Source organism: Furipterus horrens, unplaced genomic scaffold (genome assembly GCF_987537825.1).
Source record: "Furipterus horrens unplaced genomic scaffold, mFurHor1.1.pri manual_scaffold_11, whole genome shotgun sequence".
Classification (NCBI taxonomy): Eukaryota; Metazoa; Chordata; class Mammalia; order Chiroptera; family Furipteridae; genus Furipterus; species Furipterus horrens.
The window spans coordinates 74901731-74922480 of record NW_028327181.1 but is presented as its reverse complement, the minus strand read 5'-3'; the positions used below and the strand labels follow the sequence as shown (position 1 = coordinate 74922480).

Below are 20750 nucleotides of genomic sequence, written 5' to 3'. Positions count from 1 at the left end.
CTCAGATCCTGTTTCTTTCCAGAGCTACTAGCTCCTTTCCCCATGCTTTTTTTGGGGGGTGGGGGGAGGATAGGGGGGGAGTGGGGGGAGACAGAGGAGTGTTTAGAGCCCTGTGATTACACCGCAGGGATGGAGGCGTTCCGTGAACGTATTTGTTTGCTCAAGTTCGAGCCTCCATGCCCACCCCCAAGCCCCCACCCATGCACACTGGGCCGGGTGCCCTGCACCCGGGGAGGGAGGAAGCGGGGCCGGACAGCCGGACGCGAGTCGCGCCGCGGTTGGCCAGCCGGCGGCGCTTTAATGGGGCTCTTGTGCAGCGCTGGCGGAGCGAGCAAGCCGCCCTGGCGTCGGGCTCCCTCTTCTGGCTAGACACGCAGCCAGCCGGGGAGATGGGAGCTCCTTTCTCACCCTTGACTTGCCTCGGGGTCCTCTCTACCAGCCCGAAGCATGAGTTTCTCCTACAACCACGCTCCTTTTGCCATGGCTGAAGACTAATTAGAAAAATGTGTGTATGCGCGCGCGCGGTGGTGGTGGGGAGTGACCCGCAGGATTCACAAACACACCTGAAGACCACAGGCAGGGGTGTCCGGGCAACTAAACAAGCACAGTCACACCTCACCCCTACCCCTTTTTAATCTCCTTAAAATATCCCATCCCCTCATTCCCATCCGCAAGGTGGTGGCCAGAGAGGCGCCAAGATGTACTTGGCAGAAGCCACACCTGGGCAGTGGCCCCAGGACTGGGAGGGCGGGGCGGGGAGTGGGTAAGGGGGCCAGGTCCTGGCTACAAGGGACCAGCCCTGGACAGCTCAGGTCCTGTGGGCAGCCCTGCCAGGCCTCTCTGTGTCTACTTGCCAGCCACCATGTCCGGATTCCTGTGGAAAGGGGAGGGTGGGCAATCCGGAGCTCAGCTCTGGGCTGCCTGGCAGGGAATGTTGTCTGTGTTGGGGGGTGAGGGAGGAACTGGACCCCAGGTCTCTCCAGATCCCAGCTGTGCCTGAGCTATGCCAGCTGACAGAGGAAATAGGGGTGGGGCGGGGGATCATAGAGGACAAAGGTCTGGTGTCTTTGCTGACTGGAAAGAAGACAGCATATGGAGTGGCTAGCCCTCCCCTCACCCAGTGCCCAGGTGTGGAGGCCTGCCCTTCATTTAAGTCCCTTTCACCCAGTTGCCTCTAGATGAGGGTCATACTTGGCCCAGAACATTCCCTGATGGTATTTAGGCTCCACTAAGGCTGGTTTCTGGTTTTCTGTTGCTCAGGATGTTCCAACCACTAGAGGTTGGGGGGGGGGGGGGGGGAGACAGGGGGCTACTGGCTTCTGAAATCCTTGCTTTGGCTGTATTTTTATTTGGATGGAACTAAAATTCACAGGAAACTCTCCAGAACTTGGGGGCACCCACCCCAAGGCCAGGCACTCGTCCTGAATTTCAGTGGATGGGGTGGGGGTGGGGGGTATGTATTTGCAGCTCCCAGCTGGACCAAGGCAGGCTGGCTTTCTTATCACTCACGTTTAGGGGACCTTTGGCCTGGAAGAGGGGGAAATCAGGGTGGATGGTTAAGGCAGCCTGGGGATGGGGGGAGGAGGCTGGGCATGGGTAACTCTGAGAGCCACAGACTGTAGCGTGTGGCTGCTCTAGGGAAACAGAGAGACTGAGAGAACCCTGGCTAGAAGAGCATGGCTTCCCTGCTATCCATTTCACATCTGGGGTCCCTGTTTGTTATCAGCTCAATGTCCAAGCACCTCTGCCTCTTGACCCCTGACCTCTACCAACTGTGCCTCTCCCCACCATTCAGCTGCCCTCCCCTTTCCTTTGAGTTCCTTCCAGTCCCCCAGAGTTGCTCACCCCATCCCTCTGCCATCTGCCAGCTCCCTCCAAACATTCTTCCTGGACTCTCTAGGTTGCCTATGGAACCACAGAGAACAGTCCTGTGACCTTCATGAACTTTCCTGAGGACACCGTGGAACAGAAGGCACAAAGTGTGGGCAGAATCATGCCTCACACAGAGGTGAGCCCCAGAACAGGACCCCCAGGCCCCACATCCCACAGAGAGTACCCCTGCTTCCCTGCAGCAGGGTCTTCCCTGGGCCTGGCCTGGGGCTTTCTCTGTGGGCTGAGGCCTGGGAGGAAGAGCTGAGCTGTGGCCATGAGCAGATGCCAGCGGAACTTCTCCACAGCCTCCCTTCCTGTCTGAGGTGTGTTTTTGCCAAGCCCCACTGTCTGTCTCGGGGCAGCCAGGACAGCCTCAAAGAGGAGCCAAAGCACAGAGATTTTTCCTACACAGCTCTTTTTCTCCTGCAGACCCCCTACCCTCATTTCAACAGAGTTCCTCTTTTCATTTGGCATAAACACTGAATTTCCTAAGCAGCCTGTCCCTTTCGGGGTCCCTTGCACCTCAAGGCAGACCCAGATCCTCTCCCACTCTCAGGTTCCCAACAGCTTCAACACTGGTGCTTTATGCCAGCCCATACCTGGTTTCCCGTGCCCTCTTGTGCCATTGCATCCTTGGGGTCACTGCTAGTGTGCCCAAGCAGCTGCTTCCCCTAGAGCCAGTGCCATCCTGGTGCAGACCTTTCCTGCCCTCTTCCCTGGAGTGAGTGTGTGGTGGCGTTAGCCCCTCCCATGCACCCGACAGCCTTGCTGCCACTCTCTGTGGGATGCCCACCTGTGAGGTTGACAGGGCCAGCACAGTTCTCCCCATCTCACAGATGCAGACACTGAGGCACACACAGGCTAAGCCTCCCTTTCACGTTGGCTGTGGCTTATTTCTCCACTAGGCTTTCATACTCTGCCTCTCTGCTGCCTCTCCTGTTCACATGACCTGGCCACACCACCCTCTTTGGCTTCTCTATTTGCTGCTCAATGGGAAATAAGAGAACAGTCCCTTTTCTTCTGCACAGTCTATAATTCTTTTGCCTGCCTGGCCCTCCATAGGCCTTCTCTGTGGCAGCTCCTGTTCACTCTGTTTCCTTAGCACGCCTGGTATGGGCCTCACCTGTTCTTGCATGCCCAGCTTGGGTGTCTGACTGAAGGATCCACTCTGGTCTTTGCCTCTCTTCCCTGGATCATGCTGGGCAGAGCCAGAGGGGCATCATTACTGGGGAGAGGAAAGGCAAAGCTCTCACCCATTCCTGAGTACCCCCACTCCACCCTGAAATGAGAGGGTGGGAGACCCCAGCCTAAAGCTGCCCTGTCCCAGGCCCAGATCGTGAACATGGAGACGGGGACCACAGCAGAGCTGAACACACCCGGAGAGCTGTGGACCCGAGGGTACTGCGTCATGCTGGGCTACTGGGATGAGCCCCAGAGGACTGAGGAAGTAATTAGACTCGACAAGTGGTATCGGACAGGGTGAGAGTGCAGGGCAGGGCGGAGGGTTTGGCTGCTAAGGGGAAGCTGGGGGTCCTGAGGCTGAGCTGGGAACATGAGACTAGAAGAGGGAGAATGTGTGTGTCAAGATGGTCCCTTCACAGTCTTAATTTTCACAATGTGTAAACTGGGAATGATCACAATCAGCGCACAGGGCTCCTGGAAGGATCAAACGTGGTACTGATGAGAGTACCCAGGACAGTGCACTACACCAGTGTCGGCAAAATCAGAGCCAAGATTTAGCCCCTCATTTGTTAATTCAACAAATTCTTCTTATGCACCTGTCATGTGCCAGCACTGTTCCAGATGCTGGCAGCCCAGGGCAAAGCAAGATGAGAAGGATCCTACTCTTACTTCTCACTTGTCTGGTGGAGCGAGGCAGATACAAATAAGATAATTTCAGACATGGATACAAATGAAGAAAATAAAATAGGGTGAGAGGAAAGAAAGTGCCACTAATAGGGAGGGGAGCTTCTCTTAGTTTGGAAGGCCTCCTTAAGGTGGAAGTGTTTGAGTTGGGACCTGACTGATAGGAAAGAAGCCAACCATGAAAAGCATATGTATAGATATGTTGAGAGAGTGTATTATAGGTATTGGTTTGTTTGTTTTTTCTGCCTCCCCACTAGACTGTAAGTCCCAGGGAATGTCTTGTTCATGTTGTATCCTCCAGAGTCTAGAGCAGTGCAAGACACGTATTAGGTGCTCAATAAATGTCTTATGAATGAGTGAGCAAGCCAGATGGCTGAGGCAAAGAGGCAAGAGGCCATTTCTGGCCTTTCCTTACAGAGACATTGCCACCATGGATGAGCAGGGCTTCTGCAAAATCGTGGGCCGCTCCAAGGATATGATCATCCGGGGTGGCGAGAACATCTACCCTGCAGAGCTCGAGAACTTCTTTCACACCCACCCACAGGTGCAGGAAGCGCAGGTGAGGTACCCAGTCCAGGTGAGCGCCCAGGAGCAGGAAACACGGATGGGGATGGGGATGTCTGATATCTGTCTGTGACGCTGGAAGGTGGTGGGAGTGAAGGACAACCGGATGGGGGAGGAAATCTGCGCCTGCATTCGGCTGAAGAGTGGGGAGGAGACCACACCAGAAGAGATGAAGGCTTTCTGCAAAGGGAAGGTGGGAGACTCAGTGCACCCCCAAATGATGGTGCTTGTTTCTTCAACCCCCTCTCCCTGCCAACCACTCAGCCCACTGTCCCCGTCCCCAGCCCTATGACCTTCACCCAGCCTCATCCTTTATCTCCCTCTGGTCTGCAGATCTCCCACTTCAAGATTCCCCGATACATTGTGTTTGTCACTGACTACCCCCTCACTGTCTCAGGAAAGGTGTGTAAGGTGAAGAAGATGAGGGAGGGGCAGGGTAGCTTGGGGCCCAAGTGCAGGAGGCCAGGCAGCCCCACCTCTGCTCCCCTCAGCAATAGGTAAGAGTCCGGCAGTATGATGACCAACTAGTCAACTTATCCTGGTTTGCCCCAAAGTTTCCCCAGCTTTAGCCTAAGAAACTCCTCAGTCCCAGGCAAACCAAGATGGTTGGTCTCCCTAGCTGGCAGAAGCCACAAGCCTGGCTCACCCCTTTCTCTTTCCTCCAGGTCCAGAAATTCAAGCTTCGAGAGCAGATGGAACGGCATCTAAACCTGTGAATAAAGGGGAGGGGGTCCTCCCAGGCCCTCCCTGCCCTTTCGCCACATTCCCCTCCTCTGTCTTTGTGATTTGACATAAAGAGCTTCTGTTTTCTTTGGCTGATCTCTTGCTGGTGTGATCTCTTGGCAGCTACTATGGGAAGGAGAAGGGAAGAAGCCAAAGGGAAACTAGCGCTTTCAGACCTATTCCTTATCAATGATGGTGTTAAGCACTTTGGTGGGCATTGTCTACTTAATTTAATCCTCATTCAATCTCTTTGATAGCTCATATTTTAAAAAACTATACTTATTTCTTTTTCACATTGTCACCAGACTAGTCCAGCAAGAAGTGTTGTTCTCTTTTATGACAGCTTCATTGAGATATAATTCACATACCCTCTAAATTATGTGTTTAAAGTGTACTATTCTCCCTGGATGAGTAGCTTAGTTGGTTGGAGCGTTGTCCCAATACACCAAGGTTGTAGGTTTGATTCCCCAGTCAGGACACATCTATGAATCAACCAATGAATGCATGGATAGCTGTAACAACAAATCTATGTTTCTCTCTCTGTGTCTCTCTCCCCCTCCCTCTCTCTCTCTAAAAATAAATAAAACCCTGGCCCGGTAGCTCAGTTAGAGCATCATCTTGATATGCCAAGGTTGTGGGTTCAGTCCCTAGTCAGGGTACATATAAGAACCAACCAATGAATGCATCAATAAGTGCAACAACAACTTGATGTTTCTCTCTCTCTTTCCCTCCCTCTCTTTCCTTTCCTCTCTCTCTCAAATCAATACATACATTTTTAAAAAATTTAGAAATCAACTTAAAAAATCTTACCCTTTTTTTAAAACAAATAAAGTGTACAATTCATTGGTGTTTAGCATATTCACAGATATGTACCACTGTCATCACAGTCAATTTTAAAACTTTTCATCTCCTTAAAAAGAAACTCCAGGGTGGACAGGGGTGGAGGGTGAATGTGTAAGAGGGTACAGGGGGATAAATGGTGATGGGAAAAAAAATCCTTCATATTTAAAAAAAAAAAGAAAAGAAACTCCACACTCTTTTGCTGTCATCTCACATCTCTCTACTCTCTCCTCCTCTCACCACCCCCTCAAACAACCCAATTTTTATTATTTTTCTTATTAATGGACCTGAGCTTCTCTGATGGGCAGAGCCAGATAAAGAGGCTATAACTTGACCCAAGAAATAAAAATAGTTCTTCCTGCTTGCAGTCCTCACCCCCTAGTGTGTCTGCTCCTCTTGTGAGGGAGAAACATCAATTGGCTGCCTCTCCCATGCCCCCAACTGGGGGCCTGGCCCACAACCCAGGCATGTGCCCTGACCAGAATGATGACCAACCCACTAAGCCATTCTGGTCAGGGCTCTTTACTTTTTAGAAAATGAACATAAGTTTAGGATACTCTGAGTGCCAGGCACTTTCTTGAAATCTTCCCAACAACCCTGTCAAGTAGACATTAGTCTGATTTCACAAATGATGAAACAGAAACTCAGGGTGGCTCCATGTCTTGCCAAAGGTGGAATTAGAACCTAGTTGTCTGACTCCAAAGCCCATGAGCTCTCAACATCATGGGACAGTTTAGGTGCCTGTTTTCCCAGCCCTTCACCTGAACTCTGTTTCTCTCACAGATACCATCCCTGACTCTCCCACCAGCAAGTGTAGGGGCGGAAGTGGTCTGACCCAGGAGATGACAGCCTAATCTCCTGGCCTAGTGGCTTTCCCTGGGGCTTTCTGCCCCTTCAACATCCAGCCCAATGTCCTCTCCTACCATGCTGACTCTGAGGCCCTTGTAACGTACTGCCCCACAACACAGAGAAGACTGCCCTGGTATCCAGCACATGCTGAATTAATATCGGTTGCCTGTTGTCTCTTCTTGGTTTGCTTCTCCTGTCTTATGCACCTGTATTGCGACCTGGTCTTACGCCTCTGACGTCCCCAACGCCCAGCTCTCCGCCAGGCACATAAAATGTGACGGAATTCACTGAACGAAATAAGAATTCCCAGATGGGTCAGGGAACTCGCCCCGGGACAAGGTGCCAAAGGCGGGCAGCTCACCCCATAACCTTCTCCCAGACGCCAGGGAAAGGCCGGGTGACTGCGGCGAGTGTATAGGTGCCCGGCAGGTGGCGCCGCAGACCCGAGGCCCCGGGTTCTACCGGAGCGTCGTCTGACTCCGCGCTGGGTCACGCGGCCCCTCTTCCTTCCGCTGGGGCGGCCCAACCAGTTTGGCTCTGGCACACTGTGCGCCCCGGATGCGTCTCGGGCTCGGATCCAATTCCGTGCACCAGGTTGTCCCGGCGCATTGCGCACCATGGCGCTTCCCGGGGCCCGGGCGGGTGCGCGGGCGGGTGCGCGGGCGGGTGCCTGGGCGGCAGCGGTCAAAGTGGCCCAGAGGCGGCGCCGCGCGGAGGGCGTGGGAAGATCACTGAGTCCTGTGACCCCGAGCCAGTGCGCGGCGCTTTACGTCCACGTGAGTAGGAAGGAGGAGGATGAGCTTAGGGGGCGCGGCCACGCAGGCCGGAACCCACATAGTGACTTGCCACTCGTGAGCCCACATGCCGACTTTCCCTGCCCCGTAGGCGAGGCCTTAGATGGAATCCTGTGCCCTGGCAGGGAAACGTCTGGGTCTGGGGACCAGAAGTCTCTGGTACTCACCACCTCGGTGGCCCTTGACCATGTGATTTCCCTTCTGAACTCAGTTTTGTATTATTGGAGTGCGCATAATAATCCCAGTCCGACCTGCCTGGGGGCGGGGCGGGGGGACTGTTGTGTGGCTCAGATGACGGAGGCGTTGTTGACAGACCTGGAATGGGGATGGGGATGTGTGAGACTGAGCCTTGCGAGTGAACCCAGGGCAGCCTGGAGTCCCCTCGCCCCCCTCAAACACACTTTGCCCGCAGTGGCCCTACTGCGAGAAGCGCTGCAGTTACTGCAACTTCAATAAGTACATCCCCCGCGGCGTGGAGGAGGCTGCTGTTCGGAGCTGCCTGGTGACTGAGGCTCAGACGCTGCTGCGGCTCAGCGGGGTGCAGCGGTGGGTACTAGGGTGCTAGAGGCAGGGCTTGGAGGGAGTGGGTAGGACAGGTACCTCAGGTATCCGGGACGGCTCGCCCAGGTGTCATCCTCTCCATCTTTTTTACCCAGGGTGGAGTCTGTGTTCTTTGGTGGGGGTACCCCCAGTCTGGCCAGTCCCAGCACTGTGGCTGCCATCCTAGAGGCAGTGGCCCAGGCAACTCATCTGCCTGCAGACACCGAAGTCACATTGGAAGCCAACCCCACTTCTGCCCCAGCCTCCAGGCTGGCAGCATTTGAGGCAGCAGGTGTCAACAGGTTGTCCATTGGCCTCCAGGTAACTGATCTTAGCCACCCCATACCTTCAGTACTGTCTCTCCTCTGGTCACATTCATTTATTAGGCAAACATTCACTGAGCTCCTTCTGGGTGCTAGGGCCTAGTAGGTACTGAAAGGTGTATGGTAACACTTTTGTAACTATGTAATTGTCTGCCCCTGTGCTAGACCACAAGCTCTGTGAGGCAGGGAGCATGCATGCGTTTTTGTTCATCACAGTATTCCAAGCACCCACCCTAGTGCCTGGCACACAATAGATGCTCAAAAAGGACTTGTTACGTGATTGGAGATACAGGAGGAGGCAAACAGGTGGTCAGATCATTGCAGCATGATAAAGGGGGTCTCTACGAAAGGCCTTCAGAGTATAGACTGAAGGACAGCTCAGTCTGATGAAATCATGGAAACCTTCCTGGAGAGGTGATGTTTGAAGGAGTTCACCAGAGGAGAGGGCGTGGGAGGAAAAGACACAAGATAAGGAAGAGCCTTGCATGTTTTGGGGGAGCTGTGAGTCATTCCTTATGACTAGGGAGGCTGGAGGCAGGGAAGACTTCAGCACCATACTAGGTAGTTTCGGTTTTGCCTATTGGTGACAGAGAATATTCCTCTCAGGTTGACCCTTTGTGTTTTCATATCCAGTGTTGCTTCCCCCACTTCTGATATATGTACCACTTACCGTAGAATTTGGGGTCAGAGCCTTGTCCTGATGGGACATACTGAAAGGGACACATCATTTCTGAGATGGTCTGGCCCCAAATGCATATCTATCTTGAATCTAATTGCGAAGAAACCTCAGGAAAGCCTAAATTAAGAGACTTTGTGTGTGTGGTAAGAACAGATAACATGAGATTGATCTAAGCTCTTAACAAATTTTTAGTATACAGTATACACCAAACATTTGTTAACTATAAGGACAATGATCACAGCAGATCTCTAGAATTTCTTCATTGAGAGACATTTTGGAAACAACTGGTATGTTAAAAAATGTCAATGTCATGAAAGACAAAGAAAGGCTAAGGATCTAGACTAAAGGAGACTAAAGACACAATGACAGCTGAGAGCAATGTGTGACCCCTGGTTGGATCCTGGAGTGGAGTGGGAAGAGGAAATTACTACAGTCAACATTATTGGGACAGTTGGCCAGATTTGAATATGACTATGTATTAGATAATGGCATTGTATCAGTGTTACATTTCCTGAACTCTGTAATTGGGCAGTGGTTATGTAAGAGAATGTCCTTATTGTTAGGAAATACACACTTCAGTATTTAGGGGTGAAAGGATACGATATTTAAGTTAATTAAATTTAAACAAGTTTGCAAATGTGACCCAGTGGCTAATTCTGTTCTCTTAAAACATTCAATATTGGCACTGACCACATGCCAGTGAACACTTGGAAGGTGATTATTTAAGCTTAATTATCTTAAATGTGGTTAATGTCTACTGTATTGGACAGTGCAGATGTAGAACATTTCCATCATTGCAGAAAGTCCTTTTGGACAGTGCTGGTCTATAACTTACTCTCAAGTGATTCAACATCATACTAATGCATGTATATATTTATAGAGACAAAGCAAATGTGGCAAAATGTTAGTTGATGAATCTAAATGAAGGTGTTTATTGAATTTTTTTTTAAATTTTCTATAAACTTGAAATATTTCAAAATAAAAGTAAAATTTTAAAAGGCTCTTGGCTCTGGAGCCAGACAGTCCTAAATTCCAGGTCTGACTTTGCCACTGTATGACCTTGGGCAAGTTACATAACATCTCTGGAAGTCAGTTTTCTCATCTGTAAAATGGTGTGAATGTTGGGGGGTTATGAGGATGAATTAGGCGCTGCATAAAAATGCTTGGCACATCGTGACCCTGCAGTGAAGGGTAGATCCTTGCTATTGGCTTGACCATCTGCCCTCCAGTTGCCTGCCTTGTTCTGCGTTTTCACTTGTATCTGTGTCTACATAAGGTCAGTCAAATGTTTTTGTTTCCCTCTGAGCTGGCCTGTGTGCTTACACCGGGCCCTCTCTCCCCAGTCCCTGGATGACACGGAGCTCCAGCTGCTGGGGCGGACACGCTCGGCCAGCGATGCGCTGCGGACCCTGGCAGAGGCCCGGTGCCTATTCCCCGGGCGTGTGTCTGTGGACCTGATGCTGGGGCTGCCGGCACAGCAGGTGGGGCCATGGCTCAGGCAGCTGGAGGACCTGCTGCGTCATTGTGACAACCACATCTCCCTCTATCAGCTGTCCCTGGAGCGGGGCACTGCCCTCTTCACCCAGGTGCAGCAGGGTGCCCTTCCTGCCCCAGACCCCGAGCTCGCTGCTGAGATGTACCAGGAGGGACGGGCAGTTCTTCGGGAGGCTGGCTTCCGCCAGTATGAGGTCTCCAACTTCGCCCGAAATGTAAGTCCTGGGGCTAGTGGCTGAAGGAAGGGAGTGGGCTGGCTAAGGTGTGACCTGGGAAAGTGGCCCCATGGGGAGAAGGGTCTCCAGTGGGTGCTCTGAGGCCTGAGGTGGGGGACGTTCTAACCGGTGCCCTTTACCTGAGCAGCAACAGGGCTACCAGCTTTGCTGTGCACTCACTATTTCCTCCCTTCCCACAGGGGGCGCTTAGTACCCACAACTGGACTTACTGGCAGTGCGGTCAGTACATTGGCATTGGGCCTGGTGAGTCCCTTGTGAACCAAAGAAGGGATGACTCAGGAGTGGAATGTCATGGCTGTGTGATCTTGAGCCACTTATTAACCTCTCCAGGCCTCTGCTTCCTCATAATTAAAATGTGACAAAAAAAAAAAAAAAAAAATATGCCTTAGAGCCGTTGAATATGTATTTTGAGGTGCTTGGTAATGCCTGGCACTGTGGTTCTCAGCCTTTAGCATGCATCAGAATTACCTGGAGGGCTTGTTCAAACCCAGATGGCTGGGCCCCACCTCCAGAATTTCTGATTGTACAGGGCGGGAGTAGGGCCCAATAATTTATCTTTCTAGCTCATTAGGTGCTGTTGGTCCAGGGGCCACCCTTTGAGAACCACTCACTGAACATTTGACAGGCACACAGTGTTAGCTGATATTAAAGTGGGTATGGTTGTTGATGTTACCAGGGGCCCATGGGCGGTTTGTACCCCAGGGGGCCGGGGGCCTTGCTCGGGAGGCTCGGATCCAGACCCTGGAGCCTGACAACTGGATGAAAGAGGTGATGCTGTTTGGTCACGCTACCCGGAAGTGCCTCCCCCTGAGCGACCTGGAGCTGTGAGCATCTGAGGGCACAGGACTCTTCCCCTTGTTCCCCTGGGGTTCCCCTGCACCCCCCAAACCACCTCCATGTTCACTCTTTTTTAAAAAAGTTTTATTTATTTAAATTTTAGAGAAGGGAAAGGAAGGAGAAAGAGGGGGAGAGAAACATCAATGTGTGAGAGGAACATCCATCAGTTGCCTCTCACACCCCCAACTGGGGTACCGGGCCCACAATCCAGGCATGTGCCCTGACTGGGAATCGAACCAGCGACCTTTTGGTTCGCAGGCTGGCACTCAATCCAGCCAAGGCATGTGCACCTTTTTATTTCTTGCCTTGCCCTGCCCCATACTGCATGATCCTCATAAGCCCCCCATACACACACCCCAGCATAGGATTTGAAGACTAGGAGAGGCACAAGTTTCTTCTTTAAGATTCCTCGATGGTTTTCCTTTCAGGCTGGAGGAAGTTTTGGCAATGGGGCTACGCACAGACGTGGGGATCACTCACCAGGTAAGGGGTCAAGGGGCTCTGGCACACTGCTTCCTCCTAAGCCATGCATAATCCTTTTATCTTTCTCTTTCTCCTTACACACACACACACACACACACACACACACCCTCACCCTCCTGTTCCTCTGGTGATGGTAGCTGGAGGGTGGGCTTTAGTCCAGCCAGGGCAGTGTGATGCAATGGTGAGAATCCTAGACTAAGGCTGCAGAGACCCAGGCTCTAGTGCCCTTCTACCGCAACCTTGGGCACACGTCCTTTCACCTCTCTGAACTTCAGTCTTCTCAGCTGTGTGGGGGAAGAGACTAGATTAAGGGTTTTCAAATGTTTTTAAGTAGCACTGAAAGCCCAAGTAGGAAAAGCAGTAGATGATCAATCAAACTTAGAGCTTCTCTGGATGAAGTCAGGGCTGTAAAGTCCTGGCCATACCCTGAGCACATGGGGTGGGAGGCGGGGCTGAGGGATATCTGGCTTGGCTGGGAGTTGGGTTTCAGCCTGAATGTGGAGTGAAGGGGCCCACGTCCCTGCTGACCCACTGGCCTAGGCCTGGTGTGCATGAGTCAGTTGGCTGAGGTCCCTGGACTGGACTGAACCCTCCCTCACCCCTCACCACACCCCAGACACATGGCCCAGAGCAGCCCCACCAGCTACCCATCCTGTGGTCCCTGTACCTCTGACCCTTCTGGTCACTGCAGCACTGGCAGCAGTTTGAGCCCCAGCTGACCCTGTGGGACGTGTTTGGAGCAAGCAAGGAGGTGGACGCGCTGCTGGAGCAGGGCCTGTTGCTGCTGGATCGCAGGTGCGTCGGCGGTGAGGAGGGGTGGTTAGGAATCCCGGGAGCCCTGGCTACAGATTACACACCAGGGAGAAGCGAGAAAGACCAATGAGGAGGGGCCTGTGGGTGCCCGTGGCATTGGTAGATGGTGGGCATTGAAATTGGTAAGATGAGGCAGTCACATCCAGGCCTCTTGGTTTTCCAGGGGCCTTCGGTGTTCCTGGGAAGGTCTGGCTGTGCTGGACTCTCTGTTGCTGACCCTTCTACCTCGACTTCAAGAGGCTTGGCAGCTGAAAACGCCCTCCCCTGCGCCAGGAGGGTGACAGATGTCCCTGCATCCCAGGTGGGCTTGGGGCTGGGCTGACACTATAGTCCTCTCCCCTGGCAGGCGCGCTATCTCAGTTCTGGTCTTTGCTTCCTTGGCATCCTCAGGGGACCACCCACGGTGAAGTGGATGGGAGGACCTTTCTGGTCTGGGAACTGGCATCAAGTGCGCCCTCCGCTGCCAGAGAAGGAGTAGTGGTTTCTGCAAGTGCCTCTCTCGTGGCCTCTAAAGCAAATCCTGGCTGGCAAGAGATTCTCAGGAATCTAGCTGTCAGGCTTCCAGGACATAGAACACAGGGCAGGACAGACGAGACTGAAGAATGCTGGTGGACCCACGTGTGTGTCCAGCACAGTGGCCTGCTAGACTCTGAGAACAGTGGGAAAGGTCAGAGCAACTCTTACCCCTGATGGCAACCAGGATATGTTTGGGGTGTCAGGAGCCTCACAGATCCTCCTGAGTTTCCTTCCCCAGCCCCCTCTCCCTGCAGCCTTTTCCTTGAGAGAGTGAAAGTGGGGGGCAGGGCAAGCAGGGAAAGGGGAGGGGAAAAGAATCTGGAGAAGACCCAGAGCCTGGTAATTCTCCCCTGGCCTTTTACTTGCAGAAATGGTCACCTGGTTTTATTTAAATAGCCTAATAAGACTGTCTGGAGCCTGTCTTGACTGTGGTCTTCTCCTTTGGGCTCCTTCATGGAGCGTGGAATCCTGATTTGGGAATAAGAGGCTTGGTTTAGGCTGAGGTTTCTTCTCGTTCCCTGACGATTATTTACCCAATGATTTTAGCATCTATCACTGATCCTTGCCTAAATCAATGATTAGATTGAGGATTACAAAATGTTAGTTTCTATCATTCCAGCTACATTCATTAACTGGCATTCATCCATGTAAAAAGAGCTTTCCCTTTTTTCTTCCCCATTTTTTTATTGTTCTGTTACAGTTGTCCCATTTTCCCCCCATTGCTTTCCCCTGCCCCGCCCAGCTTTCCCTTTCTGTAGGGCTGATCCTCTTAACCCAGAAATAGTGTGCAGAATCTATGTATATGTATGTGACAGAAAGCCATTTTCCTATGAAAATTCATAATTTTTCATATCAGAGGGCACCGGGATACTAAAAGAAATTTAGTACAGCTGCAAATCGGGGTGTGGTCAGCTCAGCCTCTGGCTGGGTGACTAAGGATGGGGTTCCCCGCCCCTTAGAAGTGAGCACGTGTATTTCCCGTGTGCCTAGTCGGTGTGAATATCAGTCCTTCTGTGACCCAAGGTAACGTGGTAAGTGTTACTACCTCTCATTTATTCATGAAATATTCAGCAAGCCCTGCTGGTGTGCCAGGCACTGTGCTGGGCACGCACAGAGGAATAAGACCTGTCCCAGCCCTCGAGGAACTCACCACCAAGTTGATAGATGTGTAAAGAGATACATTTCAGGGTTCTCAGTGAGGATGTGCAGGCGGACTGTGGAAGGCTGCAACACACCTGGTTCTGAGGGGCTGGGAGACGAAAGAAGAAATGTGTTTTTCTTACTACCTCCTTGGCCCTGCGGCAGCTTGCAGGGTGACCTGTGCTGCCCAGGGGAGCCTCTCCCCAAGCCTTCCCCTGATCTTGATATTCAAGAAGTGAGCATGGGGCCAGAGCGAGTGCGCCATCAGATAACCTGGGCCTGCTCAGGTTTCTCCCAGCGACCAGGGCTCATGCCACCTGAGACACCCAGGCTCCCTGCTCACTAGGCCTGTGCAGACAGCCTGGACAGGAGCCAGGGCCAGGTGGGGGTGGCACGGATCAACTTCTGTGACTCAGCCTGGTCCCACCCTCTCCAGGTGAATCAGAATCTCCTGAAGGTGGAGGCCAGGAATCTAATTTTTTTTTTAAGATTTTATTTATTTATTTTTAGTGGGGTGAAGAGGTGGGAGAAAGAGAGGGAAAGAAACGTCAATGTGAGAGAGACGCATTGATTGGTTGCTTCTCGTACATGCCCCTACTGGGGACCAAACTCACAACCCAGGCTTGTGCCCTGACCTGGAATCGAACCAGTGACCTTTTGCTTTGCAGGACAGCACTGAACCAACTGAGCCACACCCATCAGGACCCAGGAATCTAATTTTTTTAAAAAAATATTTTATTTACTTTCAGAGAGAGGGGAAGGGTGGGAGAAAGAGAGGGAGAGAAACATCAGTGTGCACAGAGACATAGCTACTTCCCTATGCACCCAAGCCTTCTTCCACAGCTCATCCTTCAAAGGGATCCTTCATATTGAGACTTTAATTGACGTTTTTCATCTGCCCTACTAAAAAGCACAGGAACATAATTAAGGGGTGAATAAATTACTTTGGTAATGAGAGGAGTTGGGAAAATGTAATATGTTGAGTGTGTGGTTACAGCCTGACAGACCAAACCTTCCTCCTACAGGAACATTAACAATTTTAGAGCCCCATGATTGAACCCCACCACCACCAAGTAGTGTACAGGAGGCAGGGCAGCTATTATAATTTTCATTTTACATTCTAAAGAGGCTCTCTAACTTGACTCCATTTATGGGCATCCAGAACTTTCTGTTACATCATTATACTTACTGTGGGTCTCTTAAGTTAGGCAGAATCCTGACCTCTCTCTGGCCCCTATGCCTCAGGCTTGAAGCTGCCATTTTGACCTGGTGCTGGGTAGCCAGGACAGAACTGCGTTCTGCAAAGAGAAGGACTTAAATAATAAAATTGTTTGTGCCCCCAGAATTCATATGTGGAGACTGCATACCCAAGCTGATGTACTGGGAGGTGGAGCATTGGCTGTTGATTAGGTCATGAGGATGGAGCCCTCATGAATGGGATTAGTGCCCTTTTTAAAAAGACCTCGGAGATCTCCCTCACCTCATGTGAGGACAAAGAAGACACTGAATCTGCTGGTACCTTGCTCTTGAACATCCCAGCCTCTAGAACTATGAGAAATAAATGTTTGTTGTTTAAGTAACCCAGTCTCTGGTACTTTTGTTATAGCAGCTCAAACGGACTAAGACAAGGATGAGTAACTTGTGTAGTAGATTGTATTATTGTTCAAAATGTTTCCCACCTTCCTCAAGTGCCCCTTCCTGAAGGCCTGTGGAGGATTATCTATCCCTGCCTTGTTGAATCTGGGAAGGACCAAGAGGCTTGCCTACACTAATTGTAAGAGCCAGTAGGCGGTCCACCATTTTCTCTTTCTTCCACAGAGACCTGCAATGTACAGATAGAGATTGTGTCATCAGCCTGGGTCCTAGAGTAAAGATATTGGGCAGAGGAGCAGCCAACCATAGCGCCATGAGCGGGGGTGAGAAATTCACATTCACTGTTGTAAACCAGTACATTTGGGGGGTCCTTATTATTGCAGCATAACTGAGACTAAACTGACTGATACAATTTGTAATCCCGCCATTCAAAGATTAATCACTGTTAAGAGTCTGGTGTATGTACTGGCAAAAGTTCTTATGTGCAAATGAACATATTTAGATATACAGTCTTACAAAAAGGAGATAATACACATCTTTCTTTGGACCCTTCTCGTTCTAGCTAATATGTGGTGAGCATCAAATTTATATCTACATCCTATTTTTTAATTTACTTAAAAATTTTTTTTTTATTGTACATATTTTTTTACATTACCTTTTAGTCCCCTTATAACCTCCACCCCCTGTCTGTACTCTATTATTTTAGTGTAGCTTCACAGGGTACCATGGCATGGTATGCCAACATTTAGTTTACCAGTTTCCTTTTTTGTGAAAACTGAGGGTTTAAGTTTTTATTTTTACAAACTCTGTGATGAACACCTTATGTAAATATTTTTATGCACTGGCTTGATCATTTCTGTGGGTGTAGGATAAATCCCGAGAAGGAGGGTTGCTGACTGAGGATACAAACCCTTCAGTTGGACACTCAATACCAGACTACCCTGGAAATAGTTCACCCTCTTGTCAGCTTGCTAGTGTTCTCATTTCTCTATAATTTTCTTGCTAGTGTTCTCATTTCTCTATAATTTTGTCAACAGCAAGTATGACCCATCTTTCCAAATGATTCCAATCTGAAAAGCACTCTTAACCCTAGCTTTATCATCAGCTCACATACTGCCTCCCTAACTTGATCACTCAAGTCAGAAAGCAAAGGGGATGCAGCCTCTGAGGCCACCCAGGTAGAAGACTGAACTCGAAATATTTGCCAGTGTGTTGCCTCTGAACCTCTCTTATCCGGACGCCCCCACTTCTGGGAGAGTCCCAGACCGCCCTTCTATTTTTCTCTCCCTGCTCCCCCTTCTTTTCCCTGCAGGGATTTTTAAAGTCAATTTTTTTTATTATACGAACAATGTTATATAAACATTAGAATTCTAAATGAAAAGAAAATCACCCACTGTCAGTGGCCCCAACAAATTAAACTGTTTTTATTTCCTCGTGCTCCCTCCCAGTCCTCGTCCAAGCACACGAAGAATCTTGGCCCAGCAGTGCTCCCAGCACAGGTCTCATCTTGCACCCTGGCCTTTCTGCTCCTCATCCTGCCATGAGCAATCTTCCATGTTGTCAGACGGCCATCATCTTTCTCATTTACATTGTTGCACAGGGTTCCAATGAGTATCATTTGATAGTCATTACCCTTGTGTAAGTCGCGTAAGTGGTTCCGTTCTCCTCTTTCTAAATAATGCTGCAGTGCATGTTTTTATGGACATAGCGCCTTCCTTCACTTGAGTTATGTCCTCAGGTTGGTTCCCAAGAGTGAGATAGCTAGGTCAAAGGGCATGGATGCTTTAATAATTCTTGGTGTGAATTGTAATATTGTTTAACAAAGGGTTTTTCTTTTTTTCTTTTTCTGCTCAAAACTTATAATGTTTTTGCTCTTTTACAACTGTATAGAAGAAAGAAAAATTCCACTACCTAGAAATTACTATTCCTAACATTTGGATAACCATCCCTCCAGACATCTCTTCATGCCTAAATATACATATAGATGTAGAAATAAAAATAATTTTTTACAAAAGGGATCATACTTATGTTCCAGTTTTGCAACCTGTTTTTTTTTTTTCTTCCATTCAACAACATGTGCTGGGCTTTTTAAATTGGTTCTGCCACCACTGGTGCCCATGTGGTAGCATAATGTCGTCGTCGGCAGCCGTCCGTCTCGAGAGACGATGGTGTAGCTTCTTAAGAGTCTATCTGCACCGCCGAGAATGGCTGTGCAGTCCAACTCGGGAGTGACACGGTATCTGTCTCCTCCCGTGTTGAATCGACATCTTGCGATGACGCTGAAGTGTCCTCTCCAGTGAAGCTGAAGCTACAGAGCCTGGGCAGGGTGATATGGAGGGTCTGCTGTTGCCCATGCAGCAGACCCCCCCTCTCTTCGCAGCTGAAGGGTCCAAGGGAAAGACGGAGTCAATACAGCTTGGCTTCAGGTGCGCCGCAGGAGTTGCCGGTGTTGACTACAACGTCAAACCGCCTTAGGGACTCCGGCTCCGGATTTTCTGTCGGGGTTTACTCCCTTAGCCTTTCCCCTGAAGAGGTATGCCACAAGGCAGCGGAGGTTTTTTGGAGTCAGAGTTTTCCTTCTCTGATGTGCCCTGACTGGAAGATGGAACCAGCGACACTTAGCTCGCAGGCCGACGCTCAATCCACTGAGCCAAACCAGCCAGGGGTGGTAGCATAATGTAGTGCAAACAATAATAGCTGTAAGCCAGACACGTACGAGGAATGTTATCTGCATTAGCTCATTTAAGCTCCACGACAACCCAATGATGTAAGTTTGATTATTATCATGCCCATTTTTGCAGCTGAGGAAACAGGCTCAGAGAAGTTGACTGCTCAAGGTCACGTAGCTAGGAAGTGGGGGGCTGACACTCAACTTGAGCTATCTGGGGCTCCAAAACAGATGCTTATACAAACAATACCCCAATGCATTCTTATTGTAAGAAGTAATGATACTGCAGGCAATACCACAGCACAGAAAGCAAAGTTTGAAAGTTCCACTTCCACAGACGTTTGATGCAGCAGTTAAGTTTAGGTTTAACTGCATATGACAAAATCCAAGTACTATGAGCTTAAACAAATACATTTACTCTTGTTCCACATAGAAAAAGTCTGGACAAAGCATTTCAGAACTAGCACGATAGACCCACGCTCATTGGTCACACAGAACCCAGGCTTCCATCTCTTTATGCTCTCCATCCTCAGTTTCCATTTGGGCTAATACAGTCCCTGGAGCTCCAACCATCATGCTGCATTCCAGGCAACAGGAAGGGGAAAGGCTGGAGGGGCAACCGTGTGTTTTTCCCAGTGAATCAGCCTCATCTAAAGAGCTTCTTCTAAAGTCTCCCTGCCCCATGACATCAGCTTGCTTCTAATTGGCCACCCTTTTCCATAAGGGAGGCTGGGAAGCATCGTTTCTAAACTGAGCACGCTGCTGGTTTCCCCCACCCCAGTCTCCCATAATAGAAGGGACAGTTCATTAAAAGGGGAGAGAATAGATATGAAGAGGCAATCAGACTGTGTGTATCCTTCCTAGTCCTTTTCTATAAATGTACACATATGTACGTATATAAAAATATAGTTTGGAAAAAGTCTAATGTATAAATGGTACCTTTTTTCAATTTACATTTTCAAGTTTACCAACCAGATTACACAGTTTCCGTTAAATATATGTTTGCTAATAATTGTATTGTGTACACATTTAAGCTCTTTATTTACTCAATTAAAGCCTTGGTGATTTCGTGATTAACTTGAATGAACTGGATGGGTAGATGGATAGATGAGATAAATGTTACAAGCATATTGACTTGCTGTCTTATTTGCTCTAAGTATTGCCTCCACTATGCTATACTTCTCATCGTTAATGGACTTTTACTTTTTTGGAAGTGAATTTTTTAGAAATTTCAAATACTTATATCTTGAAACCACCTTTTGTCTTGTGACTTTTCTTATCAGTTCCAGGCTCCAGAGATTCGGTCACCTTTCAAGTTGGCTTTCTTCTCCCAGGAGACGCAGTCCAAGGGTGGCAGCTAGGTTCACCTGGCTCTAATCCCCACTCTGCCAGTTCCTTCCTGCGTAACTGCAGGCAGGACGCTTGCCCTCATCCACGATCTAGTTCTCTTGACTGTTGAGTGAAGGGGTTGGACCAGACTCAGGTTCTCAAACCTGGCTCTGCCTCCCAACCACCAGGGCCTCCATAATATGCACATTCCTGGGTACCTCCCCTCAGATCTACAGAATCTAAATCTCTGTGTCCAGGAATCTGCATTTGTAAATGCTCTCCAGTGAGCTCAGACATGTTTCAGAACCTCTGGACCAGGCCATGTCTGAGATTTCTTCCTGTGCTGGGCTCTCTGAGGAGTAGGTGATAGGTAACAGAATCAACAATGCAGAACAGAAAAACAGGAAGGGACGGAAAAGAACAAAATAACCCCAAAACAAAGGCAGGACCCTCACCACTGAAGCAAAGGAAGACGTGCCTCACCCACTGACCCAGTAATCCTGAGCCAGGTGCTATAAGGCTGCCAGGCATTCTGAACAACATAGTGCAGGACGGGGTAGCCCTTGAAAGTCTGTGTGTGTCATCTCCACT

The 20750-nt window shown here is 49.8% G+C and overlaps 2 protein-coding genes across 4 annotated transcripts in view; both read left to right on the top strand.

The window, feature by feature from the left end:
• The window catches only part of ACSF2 (acyl-CoA synthetase family member 2), a 32948-nt gene extending 27832 nt beyond the window's left edge, over positions 1–5116 (top strand). For both annotated transcript variants that reach the window (XM_090257275.1, XM_090257274.1), the window contains 6 exons: positions 1901–2008; positions 3200–3351; positions 4156–4297; positions 4385–4495; positions 4636–4704; positions 4968–5116. In XM_090257275.1, coding sequence (XP_090113401.1) covers positions 1901–2008; positions 3200–3351; positions 4156–4297; positions 4385–4495; positions 4636–4704; positions 4968–5018 — 633 coding nt within the window. In that variant the 3' untranslated portion in view covers positions 5019–5116. The remainder of the gene's footprint in view (positions 1–1900; positions 2009–3199; positions 3352–4155; positions 4298–4384; positions 4496–4635; positions 4705–4967) is intronic.
• A 2066-nt stretch (positions 5117–7182) lies between these two features.
• Positions 7183–16149, top strand: RSAD1 (radical S-adenosyl methionine domain containing 1). 2 transcript variants are annotated; one of them, XM_090291751.1, is made up of 10 exons: positions 7186–7490; positions 7921–8054; positions 8165–8369; positions 10394–10759; positions 10960–11023; positions 11457–11604; positions 12046–12100; positions 12792–12895; positions 13077–13214; positions 15913–16149. In XM_090291751.1, the coding sequence occupies exons 1-9, from the start codon at positions 7332–7334 to the stop codon at positions 13192–13194; spliced, it is 1353 nt and encodes a 450-aa protein (XP_090147877.1). In that variant the 5' UTR covers positions 7186–7331; the 3' UTR covers positions 13195–13214; positions 15913–16149. The 2 variants fall into 2 exon arrangements, with proteins under 2 accessions (XP_090147878.1, XP_090147877.1); XM_090291752.1 differs by lacking the exons at positions 12792–12895; positions 13077–13214; positions 15913–16149 and adding an exon at positions 12717–12785 and having other exon boundaries at positions 7183–7490.
• Positions 16150–20750: the final 4601 nt, after the last annotated feature.

Bases quoted from the DNA above. Each gene is read 5' to 3' on its own strand.
- RSAD1 (XM_090291751.1), top strand. From the start codon at position 7,332: ATGGCGCTTCCCGGGGCCCGGGCGGGTGCGCGGGCGGGTGCGCGGGCG. The intron at 10,760-10,959 runs GTAAGTCCTGGG...CCCTTCCCACAG, and splicing joins TCTCCAACTTCGCCCGAAAT to GGGGCGCTTAGTACCCACAA. The intron at 11,024-11,456 runs GTGAGTCCCTTG...TGATGTTACCAG, and splicing joins GTACATTGGCATTGGGCCTG to GGGCCCATGGGCGGTTTGTA.